Source organism: Tenebrio molitor, chromosome 9 (assembly GCF_963966145.1).
Source record: "Tenebrio molitor chromosome 9, icTenMoli1.1, whole genome shotgun sequence".
Classification (NCBI taxonomy): Eukaryota; Metazoa; Arthropoda; class Insecta; order Coleoptera; family Tenebrionidae; genus Tenebrio; species Tenebrio molitor.
In genome coordinates this window covers 18,010,400-18,025,221 of record NC_091054.1, presented here as the reverse complement: position 1 = coordinate 18,025,221, position 14,822 = coordinate 18,010,400, and the positions used below count along the sequence as shown (strand labels likewise).

The 14,822-nt window shown below is 34.5% G+C and overlaps 1 protein-coding gene across 4 annotated transcripts in view; it reads left to right on the top strand.

The window, feature by feature from the left end:
- The window catches only part of Npc1a (Niemann-Pick type C-1a), a 33,560-nt gene that overhangs the window by 9,492 nt on the left and 9,246 nt on the right, over window positions 1-14,822 (top strand). For 2 of the 4 annotated variants that reach the window (XM_069059365.1, XM_069059366.1), the window contains exons 3-6: window positions 8,123-8,315; window positions 8,415-8,465; window positions 10,901-11,038; window positions 13,874-14,543. In XM_069059365.1, coding sequence (XP_068915466.1) covers window positions 8,123-8,315; window positions 8,415-8,465; window positions 10,901-11,038; window positions 13,874-14,543 — 1,052 coding nt within the window. The remainder of the gene's footprint in view (window positions 1-8,122; window positions 8,316-8,414; window positions 8,466-10,900; window positions 11,039-13,873; window positions 14,544-14,822) is intronic. The other 2 variants (XM_069059367.1, XM_069059368.1) reach the window with 2 other exon arrangements.

The window sequence follows — 14,822 nt, the reverse complement described above, 5'->3', positions numbered from 1 at the left end:
ATACATACATACATATGTATTTCTAAATTGCATCATTAGTCGTTAATCGACCGTCTTCTACAAGAATGAAAAATCAATACTGTTTCTTTAAATGTACACACAGCTAACAGTTGCTAACGTCAAAGGCGTATACCGGGTGGGGCATCGTATGCGCGCACGCGAGAAATCGCGACTTCTAATTAAATAAAATTGTCGAAATTTTCCACACTTACCTGGCTATTGGTAAGGTACATTTAATAATGTTTTGATAATTTTTCACCTACAAACAAAGCCAAAAAAGAAATTAAAATGTAAATTTCAACCAAAAAGTCAAATTCTGATTTTTATACTAACCTATCCAGATTCACTTCCTATAATTATTTACGAAATCTACGGAAAAAAATACCAATTATATTTTGAATTAAACGCAGTTTTACATTTCAACTTTCAAAATCATTTTTATTTATGACCTGCTACTTGTGCTGTCGTAAATTTAGGTGACAATGGAAACTGTCAATTTTATGGCAAAAAGGTTTAAAACGGTCGGCTATACCTTTGTTGGGAAATTATACCATTGTGCCGTAAATCACCCGTCTGGTTTACGTTTAAATAAAAAAGCGAATTATTTAGCTAACCAAGTCACAATTTGTAATTGTGCCACCAGGGTTTGATGGGGTAGCAGATACAGATTCATTTAGTGTAAAAACTTTATAGGTAAATTAACAGTTAATTTCAGAAAACTAATAAAACTGTTACGGCCTTATTTATTAACAAAATTTTTTTTTAAAATTCTCAAATATACCTTATCAATAATTAGTCAGGTATATAAAATTTCGCAAATTTTATGTAATTAGAAGTCGCGATTTCTCGCGTGCGCGTATACGATGCCCCACCCGGTATAATCAGAAAGGGCTACATAATTTTTTAACGTAAAGATTTGTAAATATGTTTTTTGACGTAGCAAATCTGTAGTCACTTATTTTAAATTTAAATATGTATCGAGTTTTGCAAAGTGACTTTAGTCTACTTATAATAAATCCTACTTTGGCTATTGCCAGAAAGCAAAAGAATATTTTTGAACGGTACCACAAATGCTCAAAAGCCAACAGTGCTAGTTTATTATTACAGATTTGTTAGAATAAATTCACTTTTATGAATGTGTTGTAAAACAAGGCTCAGAATTATTTTTGCCACTTTATAAACCGACAAAATGATGGTTCTCTAATTTTGAACACATCTGTAATAATATTGGGTTTTAAAGACAAAATTAAAACTTACAAGAACATCATAAATCGAAAAATACCACCAGAATAATATTTTTTCCTTTAAAAAGTTTTCGTCAGTTTTATCATGAGAGAAAACAGTATTTTCTCTGCTAAGCAGAAGATATAGTAGGAGCTCAAGATATTGGAAATTCGTTATAAAATAAGCCAATTGCCCCTTACAATGCTTTGTGGCATGTCCGTAAAAATGTCAATAATACAGGAGTTCGGTCGCTTCGGCATCTTCCGAACGTTTGCGGCTTGATGGTTCTTACTCGAAATTTTGTAATGTGTAAAGAATCTGAAATCGCATTTTTGCACGAGCGCCACAACGCAGGTAGAACATCCTTCAATTTAAAAGTGGACTGGGTCCGGTTTAAATTATTATTATTGTCAAAAATGACATTTATGACAATCTTGATCGGTGCGACCTATTTTTTATAATTTCGCAAAAAATTGTAGAGCACAAATGCGTTGAAGACCCCCAGCAAGAAATGTTAAAATACGGCCCATTTCAGAACCTTCAATTATTTGAGTAATTTATGACGCCCGACAGCAATGGGCTGTCCCCATCGTTCCAACCCTCATAAAAGTATTAGTACGTTATAAAGACCTGCATAAGTCGTCTCCAATATCTTTTCGTCTTACTAGATATACCAGAGATTCGTTTCTTTAGTCCATTGTTAATCTTACTGTACGAAGGAAATTTGATTTGATTTGATAAATCATCAGATCTGAGTTCCATTGAAAATGTATGAGTCCCAAAAGTAAAGTGAAATTTATTCGAAACGTTGGACCAATGTGGCAAAGCTTAACTTATTGAGGGAATTTAAATACAGCGTGTGCCGACAGCAAAAAAAACTCCAAAATGACTAAAATAAAATTTCCTGTAGTTCACATACTCGATTTATAAAGTTTTCAATTTCACCAAACTCAGAAGCTCTCCCTCAGGTATTACGAGTACTAAAAAATCGGACAGGTTGCTAAACAGCAAAAATAATTATTGATATCGCAACAATCAGCGAAAAGTTTACTTGGAATGTTTACGTTTTCTGATGTGGAATTCCCGCAACGCAAAATTCCGGTCAACCTACCACCATGCTCAACTCTGATTGGTCAAGTTTAGAATGTCTTTTCTCGATTATCGCTTCAGATAAGCGATAATCGAGTTCTATGCCTTTTTTTTAAATTCAGATTATCACATTTACCCAAATATGTATGTACTCCATTTTTTCTCAGGGGAGGCTGTTCTGGGATAGCCTGTATATGATATTTTATCATTATTTTGATACACCTGTATTCTGTTGTTACAAGGATGTTAAGGATCCACATTTTTATCTTTAGCGTAGTGGTAGATTTAATTTTGAATTTAATTTCCCTTTTTATTACTAGTAGTAATACAGAGTTATTATAAATGTTTCTAACATCGTGGGTGGCTGTGCGCTATGCTTTACGTGCGCCACTATGCCAACTAGATGTTAGAAACATTTATAATAACCCCGTATAATAATTAATTGAAAGATAGATCAAATAATAGTTAATAAAAGTTCCTTAATTTTATGTGTACATTGTCATTCTTGTGTATTACTTTTCGGTTAATCTAATCTACACCTGAATGCTGTGACGTTTGAAGTTGAGCTGAGTGTACTCGAGATGGTACATCGAGCCTAAATAATAATCCAATTGATAGGTTGATAAGAAATCCTAATAATAACAATGTTTAACTTATTTTTAACGGAACAAAAACACAAGCATTTTTAACGGCTTATTATTTTTTGAACGTCTGTTTACTCTATCAGAATTGTTGTAGGAAAAAAACACACACGTGGCCAATGTAAATTGTTTTTCATGGGCTCGGGAATGGCGCAGGAAGTGTGTTTTCGTGTTAGACATTCTTAACGAGGAGCAAAAAGTAAGGGAGTCTTCCAACCCTCCCTGATGCCAACAGACCTCGACTTACATTTTACCGAGCCCCGGTAGTTTTCCAGCAGAGATTGCGAAATCTAGAGCTCATTTTATCACTGCAGTTAGATTTATATCGCCAACTACAGGAAACAAGCGACAGTTGCGCTTGGTTTTATTTTAGATTAGATTTTGACCAAAAAGTTTTCGCAATGCAAAGGCAAGAATTTTCTCTTCGACACACAAATCAAATATGTATTCAGTTCGAGAGCGAGCTTTTGGAAAACAAATCGCCTCATCACGAGCCATCACATCAATATTCGATTGTCTGCAATTTTGCAATTACGATGAGTCGCCCCTTGAATGTAATCAATAAATTAGCACATCTTCCATAAACAATTATTTGTGTCAGACTTCGCGGTTAGTTTTCACTCTCGTTCTAATCGGTGGAGATCAATATTGACCTGTTTTTTTTTTCGATATAGATCTGCAAATTATGATTAACGAGCACCTCGCACACTGACATTGCAGCTCTGACCTCGACGAATTCGCATCTTGTTTTCCAACAGTGGATAATGTAGGCTACAATAAAATCAGTTAAATTTACATTGCCAAGGTGATGATGTTATTTTCGCTGAGTGATTTCATCTGGAAGGAATATTTCTTACCAATAAAGACAGCTTCAAAGTGATGCGTTTGGAACTGGGTCGTCAAAACAAGAAAACTGTATTATTTGCGTTTTTCCAAACAAAAATAAATCGTCCGTTCTGCTAGTTGTAATCAAAATTTTGTCCATCATACGTCTATTTCGGTGGCGGATGCAAATAGAAATTATCTATCTGTTGCGTTAAATAGTAAAACGCAAACATGAAAACAGACCCGTGCCCACAACATGTTTATTTTAGATAAAACTGTAAAATTTTATGGACTCGGTAAATCCAAAATAATTTGTTAACAAATTCAAGTTGATTTAATGGGTAATAGTAATTTTTGGAATAGCTCGAGGAGTAGATAAGATAACGAAGAAATCTAGAAAAATTTGTACGATTAGACAAGTTTTCATAGTAAAAATAACGACGGAGCTTTAAATGTACAGAGTGAATACTTTAATTTATTATATGATGTACTCGTATAATCCACTCGTTAAGTATTTTTAATGCATCCTTGGGGTCATTACCACCTTCTACTGTTAATTTTACAGTGTTTTGGGGGAAAATCAAATTGAGGTTAAATGCTGTCAAAGTGTGTCAATATCAGAAACGTCAAATGAAATCATTTGCAGCCGCGAGATAAGAAGTATTTTTTGCGTATCTAATTGTAACATGCAATAACTCTCACATAATATACAAAATTGAGTTGTTTGTCACCGGTGATGGTGAAATTTAGATCAAAGCTGCCAACCGTACAAAACAGAAAGTACAGTTGCGGCCGTTGAAAACTCAGACACTTTGACAACGCCAAACTTTTGGCTTTGTAAATGGTATTGAAAGTGACGTTTCTCAAAATGTCACTCAAACATTATCCACATTAATTTCTCTCGCAATGGCTCTTATACTCACACCGTCCCTCAGTCAAACAAATTTTTGCAAATCAGATTATTGCGGCATTTCAAAAGTTACGCGCAATTCTGACACTGACTTTATAATCCTTGATGAAAATCCTGTTTGCGCTAATCAAATTTCGGAATTTATACAGAGTGTTTAAATCTTTCCTGTCTGAGATTTCAACGGCCGCAACTGTACAATGAAAGTACTAGAAGGGTGCTCGCCTTTGGGAAGCTTTTGAATTCATAATTTTCTACAGTTTATTTTATAGGAAAATGATTGGTTTTTTGGCCTTTGTAAAACCTGTTGAAATCGAATTAGCGCAGATGTGCCACGTACCACGTCGTAAACATAATTATTGTCAAAGTAATAAATAAAAAATTCTGTAATGCCGCCAATCATAATATGGGTCAATCGATATAAAAGAGGTTAACCGTAAATGTTACAAGTTGAGTTCTTTGCATTTCTCGAATACGACCGATTTAAACGAAACACGAAGTACTGATTTGTTTTTTCGATTTTTGTCGTGTATGTATCCAGGTGGTATTTTGTTCGTCACAGATTACAAACAACGTAGAAATGGAGTTGAAAAAAATTAAACATGTTTTGTTATCGGTAAAATGTTATCGTAAATGTGGATTTTGTTTCAAAGTCGCAAGTGTTTCTTTTTTCTATAATTCATCGTAATCGATAAAAACTGGTTTTGTATTGTTCCCCGTAAAACGAACCAATACATTTTTCTAGTGTAGATATCGGTTTTGAGTCATCGGATTCTCGAAGGTGCAGCATTTAGGCCGGATGTGACTGTCAGATTGTGTTCAGAAGTAAACGATGATTCAAAACAACATTATTTGTACATGCAGGTTTTTTTTTACATAATTTATGAAAAAAAAAAACTACGATATAAGTACCTATATATTTTTTTGTAATTTTGAATATGTATAATTTCGATAAGTTAAAATGTAAATTTTTTTAACTAGATCAAAGTACATACCGTAATCGCTAACTTTTATTATGTCGGCGTCGTTCATTAACTCGGTCCATTTTTTGTAGTTAATGATTTTATTTTTGTTTCAAGTGTGCTTGCCCTATTTTAAAAAACAGTTATTTGCTTTTACCTTGACGGTTGTTGTATGTATGTATATTATCAGTACTTTATGCACTTATAAAGTCATTTTTTTAAAACATTTGTCCAAAGCGACATACCTAAAGCTTTTTAAAACTGTTGTCCATTGCGTATTCGGACATAGAATATTTACCAGTCGTCATGTACATTCTATAAATAGAGTAATGCCCACGTACGCACTTGTAACAATCCAGCTTTAGAATTCAATGCTATTGTAGTGGTAGAAGAACAAAAAGGAATGAAAATGTTAAACACTTGTTGACGTTGTAGTGCGGTTGGAATGTTTAAAATCAAAGATTAAATGAAATAATAAGTAACAGATTTTTTAGCGTTATTGTATTAAAACAGAAACTAGACTTGTCCAAGACTAGTTTTTTACGTTGAGTGCTGTAGAGGTATTTCACAGGGTGAAAGTTAGGTTTCAGGCACTCGGCTTCGCCTCGTTAAATTAGTTAAAGCGCTGTAAAAATACCTTCCGTAGGACATTTGTATTAGTCTTCTCGGCTGACCAAATATTTTATTTTAATACAACATGTAAATGTGTTTTTACACTAAATTAAAGTAACGTATGAATACTTTAATTTTAAAGTACATAACTGTAAAAAGAGTAAATTAACCGTGACTGCTACCGCACTCCCCTAGATATTTCAATTGAAAGGTAAAGGTGTGTTTTACGGTTAGAGAAACCGAAAAGAATTAAACAAACGTCTTTTTAATTTTTATTTACATTATTATCTACGACTGTACACGTTCACTTTCTATTTCCTCGAAATCTTACGCCAGATAATCTATTATACCCGTTTCGAATACACTTTGATAACACTTCGCATCTTGGGCACGTCATTTATATCAGTTTTATCAAAAAGTTGTAACCAGTGTGGAGAAACTCATAAAATTAGCAAAACTGGCCATTTTGATAGCACGTTCTGCTTCAGCGATTATTCTTTCTTGCTTTAAAAATTCCTTGGTTGACCTTGATCTCGGGTTAAGAGATTACATTATATCTCGAAGCAGTTCAATATTTAATTAGGAGTTAAAAAATAGTGGATTATGCACCTAGGGATTGAAGTGCATGATTTTTATCCGAGGTGCGTTTGTAGCCCGAGGGTTCTACAAAGCACTGAGGGTAAAAATCATACATTCCTGAGGTGCTTATACTATTTTTTGCACGACCCAACGATTTTAATTGAAAAAAGCCGAACATTTGTAAATTATTTTTTTTCACTACTAGTCTCAGAAGGCGTCATTATTGACTCTCGAACCGACCCCAGAAGTAGAATTTCTCTCCCTTGGTTAATAATAATTTTCATTATTAACCAAGGTCAATAATGAACAGCCGTCATCTAGCAACGAAAGATTTTCTTTGATTTTATTGGTTAACGTAGACAGACGATTTTCAATTTTCATAGCAACCGTTGAAAAATGAGAACTCGGATCGTCGCATCGGACAAACAAATTTAATTAATAATTATTATTAGAAAGGGTTTTAACGGATCTAGTAGTGAAAAAAATAGTATATAAACCACGCTAGAGAAGACAATTTTAAGCCTCGCTTCTTTATTCCCCTCGAAGCTTCGCTTCTCGGCTTAAAAAAATGTCTTTTCTACCTTGGCGTATAATATACTATTAACTGTTAGTTTATGTTTAAGTGTCATGTTGACAGTTAAAAATAATTTTTAACTTGTCGGCTTTTTTCAATTAAAATTTTTGGCTCGTTAAAAATAGTATCTGCACGTCGGGAGTGCATGATTGTTGCCGTCGGTGCTTTGTAGGACCCTCGGGCTTCGCCTTCGGGTTACAACTGCACCACGAGTAAAAAAAAATGAATATGAAATATACTGCGCCAAAAAATTGTCACAACAGTAAACGTACAGGGTTATTCTAAATGATTGTAGTCCAAGTTTTCGTAAAAACTGGCAATCGTGGGCCTTTAAAACGCTCGTTTCACTTGCGTTTTAATCTGGCCCACTCATATAATAAAAAGCCCAATTTACACACGAACTCGTTAAATAAATAACTATTTTCCCCTTACATCTAGTATAAAAAAATCATTAATTGTAGTCTTTTTTATTTCTGGTCTGTCCGCTTTTTATTCCTCCATTTGAATTTTAAATTATCCAAAATCAACATTATGGATCAGTTTTTGTAAAATACGATTTCAATAACAAATTTGTATCAATCTTGTTGTTATTTGAAAGTGTAAATTCGTCGCTGCATAACCTTGAATCGACTCTTCACGGTAATCGCATTTTTATCTGACACTGCTCGTTATTTTCTATTTTTTGCACGGTTCGTTAATTTTTTTTCAGGCAAAATCGGCGGCGTGCAGTTGCGTCGACTGCGAGGCCAGCTGTCCAGTACCGCCCCCGCAGCCGCCTCCGCCCCAACCCTTCAAGATCGCCGGCTTCGACGGCTACTTCTTCCTCATGGTGATCGTCTTCGTCGTGGGCACCTTCCTCTTCCTGATGGTCGTCTTCGTGTGTCCCAGCAGAGCCGATATCGGTAAGAAATGACGCACCCCCCAAGCGTAAGCACCATCAACCTTTTGCTATCCTTTTGGTTTTCGGACTTGTCCCTGCATGCCATCATGTTTGTTTGCAGGTTTTAAAAGTGTCCCTGGTGTAGGCATAGATGTGTCGGAGCATTGTCCAGGTAGTGATGATGTTGTGTTAATGTCGGAGGACAGTGTGGTCAATTATTTTGGAATGTCTCGATGTCTTTGCATTTTATGTTTTCACTCATTTATGTATTTTTTTTTTTTTTTTGGCTGCATGCAAACGGTGGTTTTCTACTAACTTTTCCATTTTCTAGCAAGTCCTCTACATCAAACAAAATGAATTTCAAACTTGATTAATTGTGATTGTTTGAAATGTGGCATTTTGCGATTGTCACCAGAGCAAACAATGACAGGAAATTGTTAGTCATTAGTGACAGATAATTACTGTTTTATGGACATTTCGCATAATTTTAACCACTTTTCTGTTCTCTTATTTATTGTATTTCTACGTGATGCGTTCAAATGTTTGAAACAATTTTCAATGTCACCCACAGCTAAATTAATGGCAATATGTAGTATAATCACCAAGTCGTAAAGATATTGTTTTATTGTTGGATAGATAAATGGATTTAGTGACTCACGAAAATTTGATTTAAATGTGCCGAGTAAAAAATTTGCTACAATATTTTTAAATACATATTCTTCAAACATTTGGACCCACGATTTGTACATAATGGTTGTTACACGGTGGGTTTTGTTTTACTTGACACAAAGCCACTCACTCCTACCTCATTAGCCATTTTTTCTAGAAGATGTTTTTATTGGAATGTCTTCCGTTCGTAATGAAGTTGCATTTTTGTAATTGTTATCTGTTTCAATTTTAAATGTCATCCTCGGCGTACAGTTGGTTGCGAAAAAAACGGGAAAGGAATTTTTTCCTAATGTAAATTTGGTTTTGTCCATTTGTCAATTAACCGTCTAGTTGACAATACCTATCAAATCATTGAATTTTGACCATAATTCTAACCTATCTCGCGTAAGAAGGTTTCACGCTATAACAAAATTGTAAAAATGTGTCAATTTTATTCTGACAGTTCCCGTTTTTTTTTTTGCAACCAACTGTAATATCTTACAAGGAAGTTTAATAATCTCTTTATCAATGACGTTAACATTAAAATTATTTTATGACTAGTTTATGATCTGGGTTCCGTCTGTTGGAAAACACGTTCGAACTAGAATTTTTTCTGCTTAGAATTATTAATCCGATTAATTTACGACGCCATTATACATTTGATTAAATTACTCAAAGCTGTTGTAGTTTAGACGTTTCGCGTGACTTTAGATTCTTCGGTTCATTAAACTCCCGCACTGTCAGTGTAAAATTTTTCACTTTTTTTTGGAGTGTATCTATGGTGATACATAATACCTTTTCAGTTGCCTGTACACAAAATCTAGTTATAAAAACGTCAATAAGAAAAGTTTGGTTATGTTAATGAAGTTAATTCTCTTCTTTCCCAACAATAATTAACAATACCCTGGTTCTCTCTGACTGTTAACAGTTTTCTTTTACATTTCATATTTTCTTCTTGTTCAGCCATTTCGTGTAAGTAATACTTTGAATAAAAAAAGCGAATTTATTAAACTTAAGTTCAAATTTGAAATCTCAATTTTTGTGCTAACGTTAAATTAAAAATTACTAGTCTCAGAACGGCAGTGCGGCAACTTGCAAACACTTTGACAGTGCGAGAGTTTAGTAAATGGATAGTAATAATTCTTAAAAAAAAATCAGTGTCTGAAAAAAATTTGCATAGTGTCTAGACACTATAAAGAAATTTTTAGTGGGAATTATAAGTCATCGTAAATTTTTATCACTGCAAAAATAAAATTTTATTTTCCATATTTTATAGAACTTTCAAATGCTATCTAAGTGTGTAGAATAGAATACAATTCTTAACTGCTCATAAAAAACAAATGAGAAACCATAAAATTGTACATGTTTACCCAATTTGGAGGGTGAAATATTTGTAATAACCAGTAATAATTGTAACAAAATGCAGTACAGTATTCTTTATAAAGGATAACAGAATCGACACGATTTGAAAAAAAAATCTAGTAAAAAAGTGCAGCGTTAAAAATTGAAAATTGGTGAAAATTACTCCTAATTGGTATTAATTGATTTTTTTTGCTATCCCAGCGCTACTTGACAAATTTGTCGCCGAATTTTTAGAAAAAGCTTTAAGAACGGTGCTTGACAAAAAATAACATCAACGTATTTTTTTTATTGTTTTTCCCAATCAGTGGATTGGGTTTAAATTTTCGCCCAGACATTTTCACTTCTTCAAAGAGCCAATTTCAATTCCTGAGTAGCTTTTAAGGCACCAGCGACGTTATACCATGTATTTTCTACCGGGTTCGAATCGGGAAGGTGAAAGATGTGCTCTTGTGAAACTTCTCTTCTGGAAGAACGAGAAATTTGTGTCGTTACGAAAATGCAACTTCAACCGGGATTTTTTATTTTTTTTGTCGTGGGTGGAGTCGGTGGCCCTTTCAAGGGAGAGTAGTTAGAGTGTGACGTGGCATGGGTTTGCAGTGGGTTTGGTGACCGGGCACGGTTCAGAAGAGATGCGTGCCGCCGTGGGTAGACGACTGGCGGGCGGCGACAGACAATCGAGGCTGGTGCTTGGTGGTGATGAGGAAGATAGCCCCCTTCAGGAATCTAAAAGATCTAGTATGTCCCCCTTTCTAATAATTATTAATAAGCGAGAAAAAGAGAAGAGTTTAATAAATTCGATAGTAACTCGTGTCGAAGCCACCCAAAAACTCACATTGGGGTAACAATAACAGGTTTGGTAGATTAAAATCAGTGGTGCTTTAACGCATGAGGTCCCCGTCAAGGTATCATACGAGACTGTACTGCAACGGGGGCCGAAAAGGCAAATTTTCAGTTTTCAGCTATTAACATTCGATTAATTTATCATGTCAACTTGTTGCTACATTTAAGCTAAGTTTTTTTTTTCAGTACTTATTACTAATACCTAAAAAAGTTTGATGCTTCCACTTGTCAAGTAAAATGGCTAATGCCTGTTTGTTCGTACTAAGCAATGGTTAAGCATTGATTAGTACGACTGTTATTTAAAATTAATCAAAAATAATAATAACAGTAAGTTGTCTTTGTTAAATTGAATTGAGTGAAAAATTGGTTGCAAAATTTATAGTGAACTGCATCTGTGAAGGATAATTTAACATTATCTCCACAAATTTTTGCAAAAAGAAAAGATTTTATTCAAATGTACACTTTTGAGAGCGTTTCAGAATCGTATATGATTCAAGCTTCTTGGTAAAAAGGAGAACGTTAAACTGACTTGTCTAGAAATAGTGAAGATTGAATATTCATTTGAAATTTTGACTGCAGCGATAAAATACAAGAGGAAATAATATTTCTTTTAACTTTAAACGCCACGCATTAAAAATAGAATTTCAGATGGATGAATCATCTGTGCCTTTGAGCGCCTCATTCATGTTTCGTTCAGAATAGAATTAAGATTACTGAAGCTTATGAAAATTTGTAAAAGGTAAAATTTGCGTGAGATAAAAATAAATGCGGAAAGGGTTCGATGTTGAATTGGGATGCCAAAACAGGAGAGAGTTTTACTCTAAATATAATCGGGATCAATGGAAAAGTTGTGAAAGGTTTTGGGATCATTTCCAGAGGATTAAACAAAGTTGTTCAATTTACGTCCTAAAAACAAGAATAGAGAATTGAAGAAATTGAAATTGTAGCGTAGCAAGAAAGCCTCAAAGAATTATGTTTAAGATTTCAATAATGGATTTGTTACGTATATAAAAGATGAAGAAAAACTTTGACCGTCATTGATGTCTTTTTGATTTCACAATTTGTAATTATAATATTACTACTTTTCAAATTATAAAATAAGACTACCATGGTCGCTAAAAAAATTTGGATACGGAGGAGTTAGAAAAAAAAAATGCATACGTTACATCTTTTCAAAATATTCTCTCTGGCATTTTATACACCTCGCTTCATGAAAAGCAGTCTTTCAAAGCATTTAACTATATTGAAAGCTCTTCAGGACTGGAAAAGAGCTTTCAAAGCAATTTGTGATTGTGGGAAATCACAAGGTGTCAAATCAGGACTGTATGCTGGGTGATGCAGGAAGATTATTCTCGACCTTGGTCCTTTTGAGAGAATGCAGTAACTGTTTTTTGAATTTGATCACCAAATAGATTAGACTTCGTTTTTAGGGAATCTTTTTTTTCCAATACTTAACTTCGTTGGAGACGTTCCAGACTTTAATTTTCATTTAAACCGGTTTTCAAATTATGCAAGACCATCACAGAAAAAAAATTGCTGTTTACATCGTAGCGGTTTGGAATTTATCAAAAACTACCCAAAACAGCATCACGATGATAGATTATTTATTTGAAATTTTTTTTAGTGATCCTCGCATAATACAGATTTCGCCATGCCAGTAAAAATAAGTAATTTTGATTGATTTTTTGACATGTACAAATATACAAAGCCAGATTCCGGTGAAGTTTTCCTTGTGAAATTTCAATCTAGAAAAGTTATTTTGGAAATTTGAAAGTGGGGAAACTGTAAAGAAATTATTAACGAAATAATTTTATGTGGACTTTTCCCTTCATTATTTAGCAGCAGTAATGGTAAGATTTTACCAAAATACTTTTGTCAGAGAAGAGTTTTTTTTTTTGGAAAAATGTAACTTGTATGCTGGAGGAATATTTTTATTTTTTAAAACTCGATGCTCTGTTCTGTTCAGAGGAAAAGTGCACAGGGAGATATGCGATTTTTAAATTATCTATTAATTTTAAGGTTGTACAGGGTGGGTAAAAAGTGTCACCAAAACTTTACAGAACCTGATAAAATATGCTACATTGAATAATAAATCATAAAAAAAAAAATTGTTTTCTGTATGTCTCCAGAAGATAAAGAGTTGCAAAGGCAAGAACAAAGAAATCATGTATCTAAACATTACTGCATAATTAAATAAATAAAAAAATGATTCGTTTTTATTCGAGAAACAAAAATCCGTGTTACATTGATTAAAAATTGAAGTGGGTGTTTCCAGTAAACATTTTTGGCCTAACAGTTAAATGTCTTAAAAAAATTGGTAAATAGATTAAAGGAGTAGTCTAAAATAAAATGTTTCCAGCTTTTTTTTTTGCTTAATTATTCAGCCTCCTCTCAAGTTGGTGAATTGTTTACGTATTAAAACTACAATTAAGGAAACTGTGGGTGAAGAACCAATAAAAATTTGTTGAATAATTTTTAGTTATAGTCGGACAAGGGATACATACGTAAATACAAATTTTACCTTTTAGAATAAGTGTGTTAAAATATTTCAACCCATTACAAATTTTTTGGAGGAATTTGAAAGTTTTGTTTATTTTGAATCATTGTGCAACAAATAAATTGCAAAAAACTATTTTTCTGGGCGCTCGAGACAAGTTGGTATGACGTTTTTTTTTTTGTTTTTTTTTTTTTATTGACGATGACTTTCCAAGACAACAATTTATTTGACAGGTGTAACATCAGAAATCGGCCACGAGCTCGACACACACTCCATCAACAAAATGCCCGGCGAGTACGACACCAGTTCGTCGTTCTTGGAGAAACTCGGCGCCAACACCGACACCTTCCTCCAGCGGTTCTTCGAACGTTGGGGCACCATGTGTGCCGAAAGACCCTGGTTGATTTTGTTCTTGGGCGCTTGCGTCGTCATCGGTCTGGGTCACGGCATCAAGTACCTTAAAGTGACCACGGACCCGGTGGAGTTGTGGGCGTCGCCCACGTCGAGGAGTCGCCTCGAGAAAGAGTACTTCGACAGCCACTTCGAACCGTTCTACAGGAACGAACAGGTCATCATAAAAGCGATCGGTTTCCCTACCATCAGTCACAACACGTCCAACGGCGAGATCGTTTTCGGTCCGGCTTTCAACGACACCTTCCTCAAGGAGGTGCTCAAGCTGCAGGAACAAATCAAAGCCGTGGCGGCCGGGACGGATCACGCTCTGGAGAAGATCTGTTTCGCACCGTTGAGGAGTGTGGGGCAAGTGGACACGAGTGTGGACGAGTGCGTGGTACAGAGCATCTGGGGGTACTATCAGAATGACATGGACACTTTCGATGAGACCGGTGAGGATCCGGCCGGATACGAAACTAATTATCTGGATTATTTCGTGTCCTGTGCTCAGTAAGTAGTAAATTATTTCTATTCTATTATTATTATTATTTAAGCAAACGTGAAAATCAAGTTACGATACTTATACGAGAGTAAGAATGCATTTAGGAATAAAAAAAGACAAAACATGGAATAAATAATAGTATGTGTATCACATAGATCATTAAGAGTAGAAGTGAGTCTTTTTGTGGCTAGTCCAGAGATTGAAGACCGAAAGGCAGTTGGGGTCGCAACTTGGCGAGGCACAAAAAGACCTTTCGTGGGACAAAACTAACATCTTACTTTAAAATG